The following is a 14,146-nucleotide window of genomic DNA, read 5'->3' as shown; positions in this document are numbered from 1 at the left end:
TGCCTACAGCAGCAGCCAGCACTGTGTGATTACTCCATAAAAGTGTGCAGAATTAATGCATGAATAAATAAAGAGAAAAGGGACGTGAACAGGGAATTCACTGACAAATTGAATGGCACTGAGTGCCTCATGCCTGGTAAAGCCCTTGATGCTGTGAACAGAACAAATGCAGAAATGAGGGGGAAAAAATCCTGCCTCTGTGGCAAATACATTCTGATGAAGGAAGATAGAGGAAAAAACAAAAATATACATAAATTATAGAGAGTTTAAAAGGCAAGTACAGATTAAATGAAATTCCTGTTTTATGGCAAGATGAGAAAAGTTTAAACATGTCTTTCCCAGTTTGGGCTTCTGCATTAGTGTTGTGTGTTCTGTATCAGCATTAATCAGACCTTTTTTCTCAAGTCCTTAGGAGATAAGCTTCCTTCTCAATCATGATGGTCCATGACCCACTTCCCTCTCATGCATAAATCTAGATGTGTAAACTGTCAATAATACAGCATTTAATGTACAGATCTGTGTCTCAAAACCATATGTAATTGTGCCTTGACCTCTAACAGGCGACAGTTGTCAGAGGGGAAGAAGGCTGCCAGGAATTCCCTCTTTGGGGCAGCTTTTCCTACCAGGAAGGAGACCAAGAGTAAACCTCCCATAAATTCCCTCTCGGGGGGCATTTTATGGCTATGAAGATGGAAAGACCCCTGGTACCTGAATTTGCAAACATTATCACAAACTTATCTCCCATTTGTTCTTCTAGACCCCTACCTGCTTTTCTTTTCCCTGACAAGTTAGGTGTATAAATCTCTAACCATTTACCCAGCTGCTTCTTTTGTAATACTACAATACATGAATACTTTCTCCTGTTAATCTGTCTTCTATTGTCAGTTTAATTCACAGCCCTCAGGGACTAAACCTAAAAACCTGGACGGCTCTTTCAAGAGGTTTAGTTGTGAAGAGCAGAGAGATGAGGCAGAACTGAGGGGTTAAGTGGGGTTAAGAGTGTTGTTACTAAACAATTGCTGGAAAGGGTATGGAGAAAAAGGAACCCTCCTACACTGCTCATTGCTGCTTCAGTGTCAGCTTTGTTCTCATTCTCTACTCCCAAAAGGTAATGTGAGGCCCTAACAGATGAAAGACTGTCTTCCTTGGATGGGAGGTCAAGACAGGGAGCACCATAGTGGTCATGGAAGGCTCTGAGGGCCACCAGTCTGCCCTCCCGACACACTCACTTCTTCTCTCCTAGCCATATCACCCGCCTCCTCCCACCTGAATGGGGATGGGACTCCCCAGCCTTCATAAGCCTCTGCTCACGCAACACGAGATCACTTCCCAAGGAGAAGGATGTAAGATACATGCATGGAAACCCCATTGTCCTGTGGAAGGATGGCAGGGCTGTGGGAGAAAACCAAGGCCCTCTGAAGACAAGCGAGGACCTCTGCTGTGGGTAGCTGGCTGTGACAGGGAAGGGGGGAGGGGTCCAAGCCTGCAGACTGGCCCCTTCCCTGGCCAGGCCTACTGTGCGGGGTCGCTGGGAAGAGAGGTCCCCTCACACACCCAGAGGAAGGCTTGCTATTCTCAAACATCTGTAGTCTGTGTGAAGAAAAGTTCTCAAACATTTTATTACAAAACTGAACCATTACAGAATATAAGCTTACACATGTAAATAGTATTTACATTATATGCAAAATATATTACAGCTTTAATTTATGAGCCGATATATCCTGGTTTTTCTTCTTTTTCTTGTCTGTTTTCTTTGCATTGCTGATTTGCATTTTCACTTGATCTTGTAGTTTAGAAAAGAATGCCTGAGATGATTTTAAGGCTTTGTCTTTACCTTCATCCTGCAATTAGAAATAACACAAAGTCATGCTGTAAGGTATTATGCTTAAAGATGAACAAAACCAAATGACTACAACAGGGCATCACAGTGTAAATGTGGAAAAGAACTAGACAGAATTATGACAGCTTGCACCAATTAGAGCAGAAGTATTATACACATTTTATACGACTACACTGGTCTCACAATGTCAGGTGACCATGAGCCCCTGCACTTGAAACCCAAGGTTTAGGCTGTAACACAGCCAGTGCCCACGGCCTCTCCTCTCCCCTCCCCTCCCCTCCCTTTCCCTTTGTGGGTAAGCTTGGTCACTAGACACCCAGGTCACCTAAAGTGCCATCGGCCCTGTATTCAAGCCTCCTGACAGCTCTCCTCCCCATCCTCACCTTTAGCAGAGAGGCTTTGCCAGTCTTGGTCAGCTGTTTCAGCTTCTCAGAGGCTGCTGCTTTGGTGTATCTCCCTGCCTGGTCTGGGTTATTCTTTTCAAGAAGTCTTCTCCGCTTTTCTTTCTCCTTTATTTTCAAATGCTTTTGATATTTCTTTTTCCTCCTTTCTCGTTTCTTGTCTGTAGCTGTTTTCTCAGCAGCTGTTTTTATATCTCCAGCTTTATTTTTCTCCTATTGAAAAACCACCACCAACACACTCATTAATCTAACCTAATGACTTCGGAAACTGTAAGAGAAGCAACTGCATGGACTGTGGCCCAAGTGTGAAAAGCAGCCCGAGCACACGTGGGCTCTGAGGGGCTCTGGCCACTCAGCAATGTAAGACCTGGGAAGCGGTATAAGACCCGGGATACACTATAAGACCTGTGACGTGTGCTCTGACGGTAACAGTTCGGTCTGCATACTCCTTCACGAAGGTGGCCTGGAAAGCATGGGTGTGAGGCTTCCCCTCTTGGAGAGGCAGGCAGACCCCATCCTAGGCTCCAGGGACCTGCCTACGGCTGCCCAGCTCTGAGCCGCTGAGGGCAGGAAATCTAGCTGATGAAGGTCCACTTTCTCTTTTCTCCTTCACTCCAGCCCAGCCTAGGGTAGGAGGAAGAGGCTCTGAAGGGGGGGTATGGGTGGAGCAAAGCAAGTGAGCACAAAAATGGAGGGCTCTGCTGCCAGGCTGCCGGAGGGATGAGGCCCTGGCAGAAACCACCACCCCTGTGCCAGGCGAGGTTTCCCAAGTACACAAGGCAGGGGTGTCCTGTGTGCCCAGCTCTTCCTAGACCCACACACTCTGTTCTAGACCATGGTTCCAGGACTGATAAGCCTCACGTGGATACAGCAAAAGGGAAAAATGCTAATATCAAAGCACTGCTAAATAATATGCAATTTGTTTCAAGTCTAACATCTTAGCAAACATCTAACAACCTCAAACTTCTAATATTCAACCTGAATTATAACAAGATACTGATGCTAGATATTTGTAATCAGCATTTACAATATTTCTCAAACCTACATCTCATAATAATACCTGATTATAGCAAACTTGTATTTGAATATTCTATAATATTATTAATTTGATTATAGGTGGGAACTGCTCAGATATGTTAGAATAAACACTATAAGCTCAAAGAAAATGATGTTAAATAGAGATCTGACTATAAACGACCAATTTATAAACAGACACTTTGACACTGGCTTCTCACCTTGACCTCCTCTGGGGCCAGGAGGGCTGCGTCACTGACACTCACGGGGGCAACCTCCTCCATGGTGACAGCGGGCAGATTTGATACCACTTTAATCTCTGGAACAGGCTAGGAAAGAGACAACACATTTGACAGGAAGTAAGAAGTGGTCCTCATGTAAAACACTTAAATTGTGAACCTAAAGAAGTATAACATACTTTACGGAGATTATTTAAGATGTGAGATGCGAAGTCTGTTGGCTGAGCTAGTGCACATGAAGGATCTAACCCGACAGGTAGCAGGCAGTGATGCATGCCAGGTACAGACACCACCCACATCCCCAAGTCCATCACACAGTGAAAACACAACCAGAGACCAGACAGAGAGAAGGGTGGGAAAGGAGGAGAGCCTGTGGCTAAGACTGAGGGTCTGGCAGGGACCGCCAAGGAGATGGAAGTCAGGCTGGACCAGCTGGGGGGTGCAGATCCGTCCTGGGACCAGACACGAGCCTTCCCCATGGGAGGCCCAATGTGTGGTTCATGGTAAACCCTGCAGGTGTGCATTCTGAACCCAAACAAACAGTGAGTCTCTCATCTGTCATCTACTCCCCGAGATGTCACACACTTACTGGCTTGGGGATAAAGTGGAAGTTTGAGAGCGCATCCAACTTTAAGAAGAGGGAGTCCATCATCTTCTGGATTTCTACATGCTCTGGATTTTCTTCCTCTGCTGTTTTTTGCTGAGAAAATCAGTTCAACATCATCAGACTAAAGCGGTGACACAGGACAAAACACTCAAGGCCCATGAGGGCATCACCAGTTTCTCGTCGTCAGGCTTCAGCTAAAAGACACTTCCCAAGGTAAGGTCACTGTCACAACCGAACTGCTAACATTTAGAACTTACAATTTAGTGCCCTTAATAGTTAGGCATTGTTGGCGGGAATGTAAAATGGTGCAGTCACAGTAGGAACATGTCTGCCTGTGCCTCCAGAAGTTAAACAGAGTATCACCACAGGACCTGGCAGCTCCACTTTTACGTATATGCCCAAGAGAATTAAAGGAGGTACTCACTCATACACTTATTTAAGTACATATACATGTATGTCCACGGACACACTATTCACAAAAGGCAGAAACAGCCCAAATACTCATCAACTGTTGAAACTGGATCCATAAATTGTGGCACACATACAACAGAGTATTATTCAGCTGTAATAATTGCTGGAAAGTTAATAATTAGTTGTGAGAGTACCAGGGGACCAAGAGTGACTGCAAACCACCCCTAGCCAGTGATACTCCGTGGGAGCACTACAGCCCCTCTGCTCCTATAGCCACGCTGACTCACACTACACAATGTGACCCCAGCTCAGGACTTCTGTCTCTCTCACCTCTCGAGCAGTAGGTAGAACCCACAGAACTCGTTCTCTACATCTCCTCCCTGAATGGCAATGGCTTTGCCATACTGGCCTCCTCACCTGGTTGAGTTTGATGTACTCCTGTTCGTAAATTTCAGCAAGGCTCAGTTTACTCTTTTCGTGGTCCAGTGTTAAACGCTTTTTATACTCAAATGCATCCTCTTTAGGCTTTTCTTTGCGTACGACATCATCCCAAGCCTGAAACAGGAAAGGCACATGGAACATAAATTGACAGACAAAATCTGTAAATTCTTTCTAGGGTCCCTTAGGCCTCTTCCTCTGGAATACCGATTATCATCACAGAGTAAGCAAACTGCAGCCAAAAGGAAGGCATTTTCTCAAAGCAGAGAAGGCATCACTCAAGTGTCCTTTTTTGTTTTAAATGCTGGTTACCAATTTGAATTCCACAGCTCCCCATGGTGGTTTGTCCAATAGTCAAGACAAGAGTTTGCTTCATTTCAAAGGAAAAGATCCTCTGTGTATCATACCCATCCCTCAAACCCTTCCTATTTTAAACATACACATCTTACAAAGTCATCTCTTGCTATACATGCCCCATACTCAAGTTTTACTCTAAGTTTACAAAATAAGATCAGTTTTTAAACAAAAACTCTTTGGTAGGTTTTACACACTTGAAAACTAGACCCTTCATATGTCACACTAGACACGGTGCCTAGACCAAGGGTCCTGGGTGTGAGCATGTCGAACCAGACCCCAGTCGCCCTCCAGAGCTTCATCCCACACCACACGAAAGGTTAGCAAGGCTGGGGGTTGCGGGGGATGGCAGGGGCTCTGGCTACTTTGCTCTCCTCAGGAAGGACACCCTTCTTTCTGGGGTGCTAGCAAGGACAGTACCTCACACAACAAAGGTCAAGGATACCTTTGGGGTAGACTTAGGGCTTTTAAACAAAAACTTGATAGGAACAAATATTCTAGGAAAACAGTGCTATTCCTACTCCCAAAATATTCTATTTCTAAAAATGCCAGTGAACTCTGAATTAAGTTAAATTTCATTCTTACTGACCTGATCTCTTATCCTCTGCTTAATGATATCCTCTAGTTGGAGAGTGGTTTCCTCTGTGATCACAGGTGCTAAAGGATACAGAACGTGTATTGTTAGGTAGATAGAAATGAACCCGTGGTTTTGTGAATTCTTGGGCCACCCCACACCTCCCATATCAGAAATGGGGGGAAAGGGACACTAATGTGTGTGTTAGCTAACTTTTCTGATGCTCCCTGCAATTTGAGAACCACAAAGCTACAAAGTACACACAGTGATAAATGCTAACACTTTTAACCTGTGCACCTGGGGATGCACTCCTTTTTGCACTAAATACAATGAAAATTCATTCTGATGTAATGGGTACAAGAAAGAATTCAATGAGATGGTCAGCGATTTTGGCTGAAGTCACAATTTAATCACTGGACAGTAACAGCAGGCACTATAAACACATCGGCAGCAGGACTCTAATTATGGGTGACACATTAGGCATCACCAGTACAGTAGTAACTCTCTGATGGATCAGTGGCATTGTGGCTGTACGGGAGAATGTTCTAGTTCTCAAAAAATAGTAAAAGTACTCGAGACCAAAGTGTCATGATCCTGGGTACTTACTTTCAAATGATTCAGGGGGAAACAAGCACACACACACAGCCACACGTGAACAGGGGGAGAAAGCAAACATGGCCAAAGGTTAACAATCGGCAAACCCAGGAGAATGGCACACATTTGTCCACTGTACTAGTTTTCAACTTTTCTGTATGTTTGCAAGTTTTTAAAATAAAAAGTTTGGGGGAAAGAAATATTACTCCAAATCTATGAAGACCACTGAAAAGGGTACGTGAACACCCATGGAAGCCCAGTGGGCACACGCACCCATGCGCACGGCGTGGTCAAAGTGCAGGGTCTCTTCCAGGAGGCTGTTCTCGGGCCGCTTCTGCGCTGTCACTTCTCCTTGAAGCTGCCAAGGTTTCTTCTCCAACAACTCTTTTTCCAAAGATGCAATTTTTTCATTCATCTGAGAAAGAGACAGGAAGAGTTACCACACATTTGGAAACAGAATTAGACATACAGGTGAGTAAAAGCAACTAAAATTTTTACTAGCGGGAGAGCAAGAAATGCATTGTTTCTGAAAAAATCCCGCGTTGTCTTTGCATTTTTTAAGGATGGCAATAGTGACTTCTACACCTATCTGGAGGTAGGATAAGGAGCTGTAAATGACCTCTTTTCCGCACTCATTTGAAATGTTTTGTTTACTATTTACTCACTTCTTCCAGAAGCATCTGGGTGTATTTCTGGGCTCTATTCTAGTGAAACTGACCTATTTTATTTATTCACAAGCCACTATCAACTTAATTATTAGGGCATTCCAAGACTAAGTAATTTTTTATTAGAGCAACAGTATCTGATGGAGCCTGAACCTTCTGACTCCAGGCTTTCCAGGTGGCTCAGTGGTAAAGAATCCACCTGTCAGTTTCTGGGTTGAGAAGATCCCCTGGAGGAGGAAATGGTAACCCACTCCAGCATTCTTGCCTGGGAAATGCCATGAACAGAGGAGCCTGGCGGGCTGCAGTCCAGGGGGTGGCAAAAGAGTCACACATGACTGAGCACGTATATACTACCCCCTTGATCCACACCCACAATCCAAATTGTCTCTAATGTCTAAAGAGGTGGCATCTATAATGACTTAATGGTGTATAAGAAGACAGCATTTTCAGTAACCATACCAAATTATTTTTCCTAATAGCTTTCTAGTTCACCTGCTTGGTTTTTCTAGTTCTCTCTCCAAATATGAAAGCTTTCATTTCGGTTTTCTCATCTCTTATTAGTGTTTTCTTTCATAGTTGCCCTGGCTGAGTAACACTTCTATAAGAATCTTAAGTAACAGTGGAAATAGTAACAGTGGTAATGGAAGTAAGTCTTACTCTTGATTTTAAAGGGACGTTTCTAGAATTCTACCAGTAAGCAGGATGGCAGATTTTGGCTAGATACGCTTATGTTTCACTAAAAGTAAAAAAAAAATTAGGAATGAATACTGAATTTTACTAAATGTCTTTTTTTTGACACATATGGAGGTGACTATATGATTTTTCTCCTTAACCCACTGTAACAAGTATTAAGTTACATTAATAGATTTCCTAATCCTGAATCAAGAGGATGAGGCCCACATAGCTGTGGTAACGTTACTCCTTCACTGCACTATTTTGCATTTCTACATCACTATTCACAAATGAGACTGTGCGTGTTACAAGGTTACCTGTCAGGTTTGGGTATTCATGTAATCATAGCTTCACAAGAAGACAATTTGGAAGCTTCACTCTTCATATGAGGGAAATGATCAAACAGTACTAAATTATCCACTTCTTGAAGGCCAGATACAATTCCCCCGTAAACTAAAGCCACTTTTTTTTTTTTTTTTTTTTTGTGGCAGTGTAAGAAGGGAAGGTCACTAATTCAAGGACAAGTTTCTCATTTTCTTTCACTTTTTTCCCCTTAAAGACTTTCTCTTCAGGGAACAATCTGATAATCATAGGTTTAACTCAGATTCTCTTTTTAAAATACTGCTCTTGATATCCTTGATATCTTTGGTTATTTACTTATTCTCATTTCAAGCTGTGTGATATAATTTTAAGACAGTTAAATGATAAAGCACAATGTCTGGAGCCAGGCTATATCTATTATTTTCAAACAACATTTTGTTTGTCTGACAGCATGTCATAAGGAAATAATTTTTATCAACTTTGGAAAATGTGTTTGAGATGTTATTAATTAGAATTCTGGCTGCACGGCACCTCACTGCTGCTGCTAAGTCCCGTCAGTCATGTCCGACTCTGTGCGACCATATGGACTGCAGCCTACCAGGCTCCTCCATCCATGGGATTTTTCAGGCAAGAGTACTGGAGTGGTTGCCATTGCCTTCTCCGACGGCACCTCACAGATACAAGCAATTGAAGCGGTTACCAGGAGAGGCTCATAGGACAGCCAGTTAGGAAAAAACCTGTCTCAGGTATAAAGACAGCAAGGCCAGAGAAACAGGTTTTACACATGGGCTCCATACTGAAAGCGACAGGTGGGGAAAGGTAGCACTGAATTTTGTAAATTAGCTGCTTCCCACGTGGAAGCACTGCCACAGAGAGCAACAAGATTTTTTTTAAAGGATAATTAGGTGTACCATCAAAAAAAACAAGCCCCCTGCCATCCACACACACAGAAAACCAGGGCAGATTAGTTGGTAGTCTGAGTTCAACAGTCACTGTTAAACATAGTTTAAAAATCCCTTAAATTTGCTAATTATTACCTTTTCTTGTCTTTTTTCAAAAGAGGATTTGACTTCATCATAGTCTTTCTGTACATTTAAGACATTTGTATCTTCAGTGTCCTCATCATTGGGCAGAGCAAAGGTCACTCTTTTCGAGGTTTCTTTATGTTGTTTACTGTCTCCACTTTCTTCAAGGTCATCATCTTCATCCCTATGAGACCAAAACACTTATGAAAGGAAGCATACCAGGTTTCATTAGAATATCAAAAAGAAACAAACTTAGCAGTTAAATTTCTTTTGTAGACAATGCAATTAAATACTAAGAATTTCCAGTATTTAGGTAAAATAGAACAAAGTGTCCAATATATAGAAAACAAATTATTTATCAATCTATAATACAGACTTATCTCACCTAAGTAACAACAGAGTATTTTTATTGGCACAGAAAACGTATCAGAGCTCCTGGTAAGGAAGGTCTGCCTGCTACTGCCAGTCACACTGATTTGCACTAGGTCGTCTCTGACGTCCCTTCAAATTTGGAGACTTCCTCTGGCTATTCTGAGATTGTCTGACCTTAGAGAATCCCACTTCTAAGGACAATCACATCTGATGACTAGTAGTACGCAGATGACTGGGCAGCTCCAGCTTACAGTGTAAAGGACTCAAAATACTCACGTCTCAGAAATGCTTTCTTCTCCTTCTTCAGCAATCTCTTCCTCTTTATTTGAAGCCAGTTCATTCCCATCATCGTGGACACTTGCTACATCTTCATCACTTTCAACTGGATCAAAGAAATCTTTGTATTTCAGGTTTCTGGAACTTTTACCTGACTGAAACAAAAATACTTTTAAAACCTTTAATCAAGGATAGAAAAATACATTAAATCACGCATAAACGTGGATGCATACTGTATAGGGGAAGTCGGCAACAATAACACTACTACAAAACCCTAAGAACTATTAGACCACAGCAAACTGAACAGAAGCACAGATTCATTTATAACTGGTAAGACAGAGCACCACAATCTTCTCTCAAAATCTTCTAACTACAAGTAATTCCAAAACATCCCTGACTACATAAAGTATACAAATATCTTCTTTCATTCTTATTCTTAGTGCTTGGTGAAAATCCATGTTTGAGGGAAAATTCTGAATCTCCGTAACATGTATGACTGTGATTCTGAAGCTACAAAGGAGTGTTTCATGATAAGGAAATGATGGCTTTGCTTTAATTTCTCCAGTCCCTTTCTTTTTAAAAAAAAAAAAAAAAAACTGATCTAAATATTTCACTGATCCTCTGGTGAATTTTGAAGTCTTTTAACCCTCTTCTGGAGAAACAGAACCCCATCTCATGTGATGAAGCAGAAAGAACACTCTGTCCTCTCCCCAAACTTTACCTTAAGATCCTGGCCTCCAAACAGTCCTCCTTCATCTTCATCGGAATCCACATCTTCAAAAAAATCAATATCATCTTCCTCTTGGTCATCTCTGTGTTCCTCTTCCTTTTCCATGTTTCCTAAAAAGGTCTCCATCTCAGAGAGCTTGAAGAATTTATCATCTACTATGGACTTTTCTGTTGGTTTCCTAGGCACTCTGCTTTGCACCTTGCTCTGACGTTCCAGTTTGCTGATATCAAAATCAAGATCAGAGTCCTCATCGCTGAAATCTGGGCTTTTCCTCAGATCCAATTTGCTTGAGTTTTTGGCTCTCTCATCTGCTTCAGGATCATCAGCACTCAGGTCTGACACTTCCTCTTCCTCTGCTTCCTCCACCTCCTCCTCTAAATCTTGTTCCAGGTCCTCCTGGCCAGCAGCCTCCAGCTCCATCACATCTTCTTCACACTCCTGCTCTTCATTCTCTGGGAGAAGACTGATGTCTTCATCTTCAATGGTTTCACTAACTGTACTCTGGAAGTGCTGTAAAATTGGTTCATTTTGTAGTTCCAATTGTTGCCAAATCTGCTCATCATCGAAATTATTTATCATCAATTTTTCTAAAGGACTCCCATGTTTCCTGTCATTCTCTAGTACTTTATTAAAATCATAAAGTACTTTTGTTAAAGAAGTAAACTTTGATGCCAGTTCACCTTGAATGCTGTTAAGAGGCAGGGAGAAGGAGTTAAATGAGATTTATGAGATTTATAGTTATAGTTAACAAGTTCACAGCACTCAGAAATGAAAGGAAAAAAAAGGCCCAACTCTTGTGCAAAATCAAAATTTTTAAAAGTTGAAGTACTGCTTTAAATATATTAATTTCAGTGATTCAGTATTTTTGATTATACTCCATTAAGTTTTTAGAAGCTAATGGCCAAGAATGTTCCATTGCCATACAATATATCCTTGTTGCTCATCTAGTTTACACATGGTAGTTGGTATCTCTTAATCCCACAGTCCTATTTCATCCTCTGCCCTGGCCCCCCACCCCCAGCAACACTTTTTTGGTTCTGTATATTTGTGAGTCTGTTTCTGTTCTACTATATACATTCATCTATATTTCTTTTAAAATTCCACACGTAAATGATAACATACAGCAATTGTCTTTCTATGACTGACTGCAACAGGCATAATATTCTCTAGGTCCTTCCAGGCTGCGGCACATAGCACGATGAAATCTCCCTTTTAAGTATAGATTCTGGCCCCCAAGAGTGTACTGTCTTGCCCCCAAGAGTTACATTAGTATATAAAAGGTGACAACCCAGTATCTCTGAATCTGCTAGATTTCAGGCAGGGAACCCATTACAAACCTCTTTGCCTAAAGATAAAGAGTGAATCTTCTGGATGAGGAAATGGCAACCCACTCCAGTATTCTTGCCTGGAGTCCCATGGACAGAGAAGCCTGGCGGGTTACAGTCCATAGCGTTACAAAAGAGTCAGGCATGACTGAGCATGGATGGAGTGTATCTTAGCCTTAAATTCTCAACTCTGCTATATCACAGGCCTCTCCATTTAGTCAGTCCACCTGCTGTGGCAAAAGTGGTCATAGAATAGCTGTGATACCTGAGCTGATACCTATCTATAAGATCACAGTCTGACAAAAAATCTGGAGACACATATTTCAGGCAGAAGAAACAGCAAGAACAAAGTTCCTAAGACAGAAATGAGGCTGGCGATTCTGAGGAGCAGAAAGGCCAGCTTGGCTTGAGTGTGGTGAAGGAGGCAGAAGAGAAGGTTAGAGAGCTGGGTGGGAGCCAGATCATGCAGGCCTCAGAGATAAGAGGCTGTCATTTTCATAAGCGAAGGTTTTGGGTACTTCCCTGGTGGTCCACTTGCTAAGACTCCACACTTCCAATGTACATGGCCTGGGTTTGATCCCTGGTCAGGGAATTGATCCCACATGCAGCAACTAGGAATTCACATGTAGCAACTAAAGATCCCGAGTGCTGCAACTAAGACCTGGTGCAGCCAAATAAATCAGTAAATATTAAAAGTAAATAAATGAAACAGTACAAATATTTTAAAATCTTAAAAAAAAATTAAGGCTTTAAAGCAGAGAAGCAAAATGACCTGACTTATGCTTGGAGAGATGGCCTGCCAAGAAGAAGGAATGAAATGAAGGTGATCAGGAGGCTGAAGCAGACAAAGGATGCACAACTGTGCTGGGATCAGAGCTGCAGAAATGGTGACAAATAATCAAATTCAGAATATGGTTTGGAGACGTAACTGACAAGATTTGCTAACGAACTGGATGTAGAATCGAGAAAAAGGAAGACACTGAGGAAGTGGCTTGGTTTGCGTCTGAAAAACTGTAAAGATACAATGTGATATGGAAGGCAGGTGGAAAGGATGGGGAAAGGATCTCAGGGAGGGCAGAGGATAGGAAGCAAACACAGCAACAGTTTATTTTGGACAGACTGAATCTAAGATGCTGAGTGTACGGCTTTAGTTGACTGTGAGCCTGGAGTTCAAGGGAAAGGTCGGGCGTGAAATACAAGATCTCTATACGTCTTCGAACAAAAACACCAAGAGCTTGTGCTGGGAAGAGATTAAAGACAATTCTAATTTTCAAGAGGCTCAATCGTGGGGTGGATAGATAAGCAAGTTAGTACTTTCAATAAAGTCTGATGATGAGTAAGTAAGCACTGGGTGCTGTGGGAACAGATGTGATAAAGAGCACGCCACCAGGTGCGTCTGTGCGAAGGATGAGGGCATGAAGACCTCGAGACTGTAATAACCCAGGTTAGTTTGAGTTCAGCAGCACAGAACTGGGAGACCCACAGAACATAGCTCTTAACTATCTAAAGAAGTGTGACAGGCCAGGACAGCGCAAACTACCGGAAACGTAAGGAAAAGAGCTCTCCCCTTCTCCTAATCTGGAACTTGCCGGGAGCCCGCAGCCCGCGCTCACGCGAGTCCTGCGCCACACCAGAGCCCGAGATCTGGGCACTTACGTGAGGAAGCACTCTGGGCTGTCGGTGGCTTTACCGACCTCCTTCAGGCACCGCTCCAGGGTCCGCCGACGCCAGGCTGGCCGGGCCATGGCTGACTGCCGCTCGGGACAGTGCCGCATGCAAAGGAAGTGAGCAACCGCCCGGAAACCAGGCCTCAAAGATTCGCCCCCGCGCGACCGAAGCCAGGAAACGAAGGTACCGCGGCGCACAGGTTCCGGATCCACCTCCAGCCTCAGCCAATGACGGCCCGAGAACTTTAACCCGTTTTGCGCATGGGGGCGGGGCTGGAAACCGAAAGTTGCCTTTGGTCAGCTCGATGAAACGTCTCCAAACTTTTTGCTTTGTATTCCCGAGGGGCCCACAGGCGGTGTCGAGTCCTCCTAAAGTTTCTGCTTTAGATGCACTCTAGGTGACTTCAGTACGTTGTGCTGTAAAACAGGGGGCCTGCTCACACACACAAACGCTGCACACTCTCCAGACCCCAGCCTCTTCTGCCCCGCCCCTCGGAGTTTTTGTTCGGCTCTTAGCCTCGTCTATCCCGCCCCTCCGGGCTCTTGTCCCGCCCCTAGTCTCGTCTGCTCCGCCCTTTCAGCCTCCCGCCCCGCCCCTAGCCAGGTTGTCCCGCCCCTCCG

At 43.4% G+C, this 14,146-nt stretch overlaps 1 protein-coding gene across 1 annotated transcript; it reads right to left on the bottom strand.

Moving 5' to 3' along the window:
• On the bottom strand, positions 1,596 to 14,021 carry MPHOSPH10 (M-phase phosphoprotein 10). The gene is made up of 11 exons (XM_005695078.3): positions 13,515 to 14,021; positions 10,525 to 11,221; positions 9,804 to 9,958; positions 9,168 to 9,339; positions 6,746 to 6,887; positions 5,894 to 5,961; positions 4,930 to 5,067; positions 4,084 to 4,194; positions 3,477 to 3,584; positions 2,224 to 2,454; positions 1,596 to 1,841 (listed from the first exon to the last, which is right to left on the bottom strand). The coding sequence occupies exons 1-11, from the start codon at positions 13,631 to 13,633 to the stop codon at positions 1,692 to 1,694; spliced, it is 2,091 nt and encodes a 696-aa protein (XP_005695135.2). The 5' UTR covers positions 13,634 to 14,021; the 3' UTR covers positions 1,596 to 1,691.

The sequence above is a fragment of the Capra hircus genome, chromosome 21 (genome assembly GCF_001704415.2).
Source record: "Capra hircus breed San Clemente chromosome 21, ASM170441v1, whole genome shotgun sequence".
In the NCBI taxonomy this organism is placed as follows: Eukaryota; Metazoa; Chordata; class Mammalia; order Artiodactyla; family Bovidae; genus Capra; species Capra hircus.
Note: the sequence above shows the minus strand (reverse complement) of the source record. Positions and strands in the feature narration are given on the sequence as shown.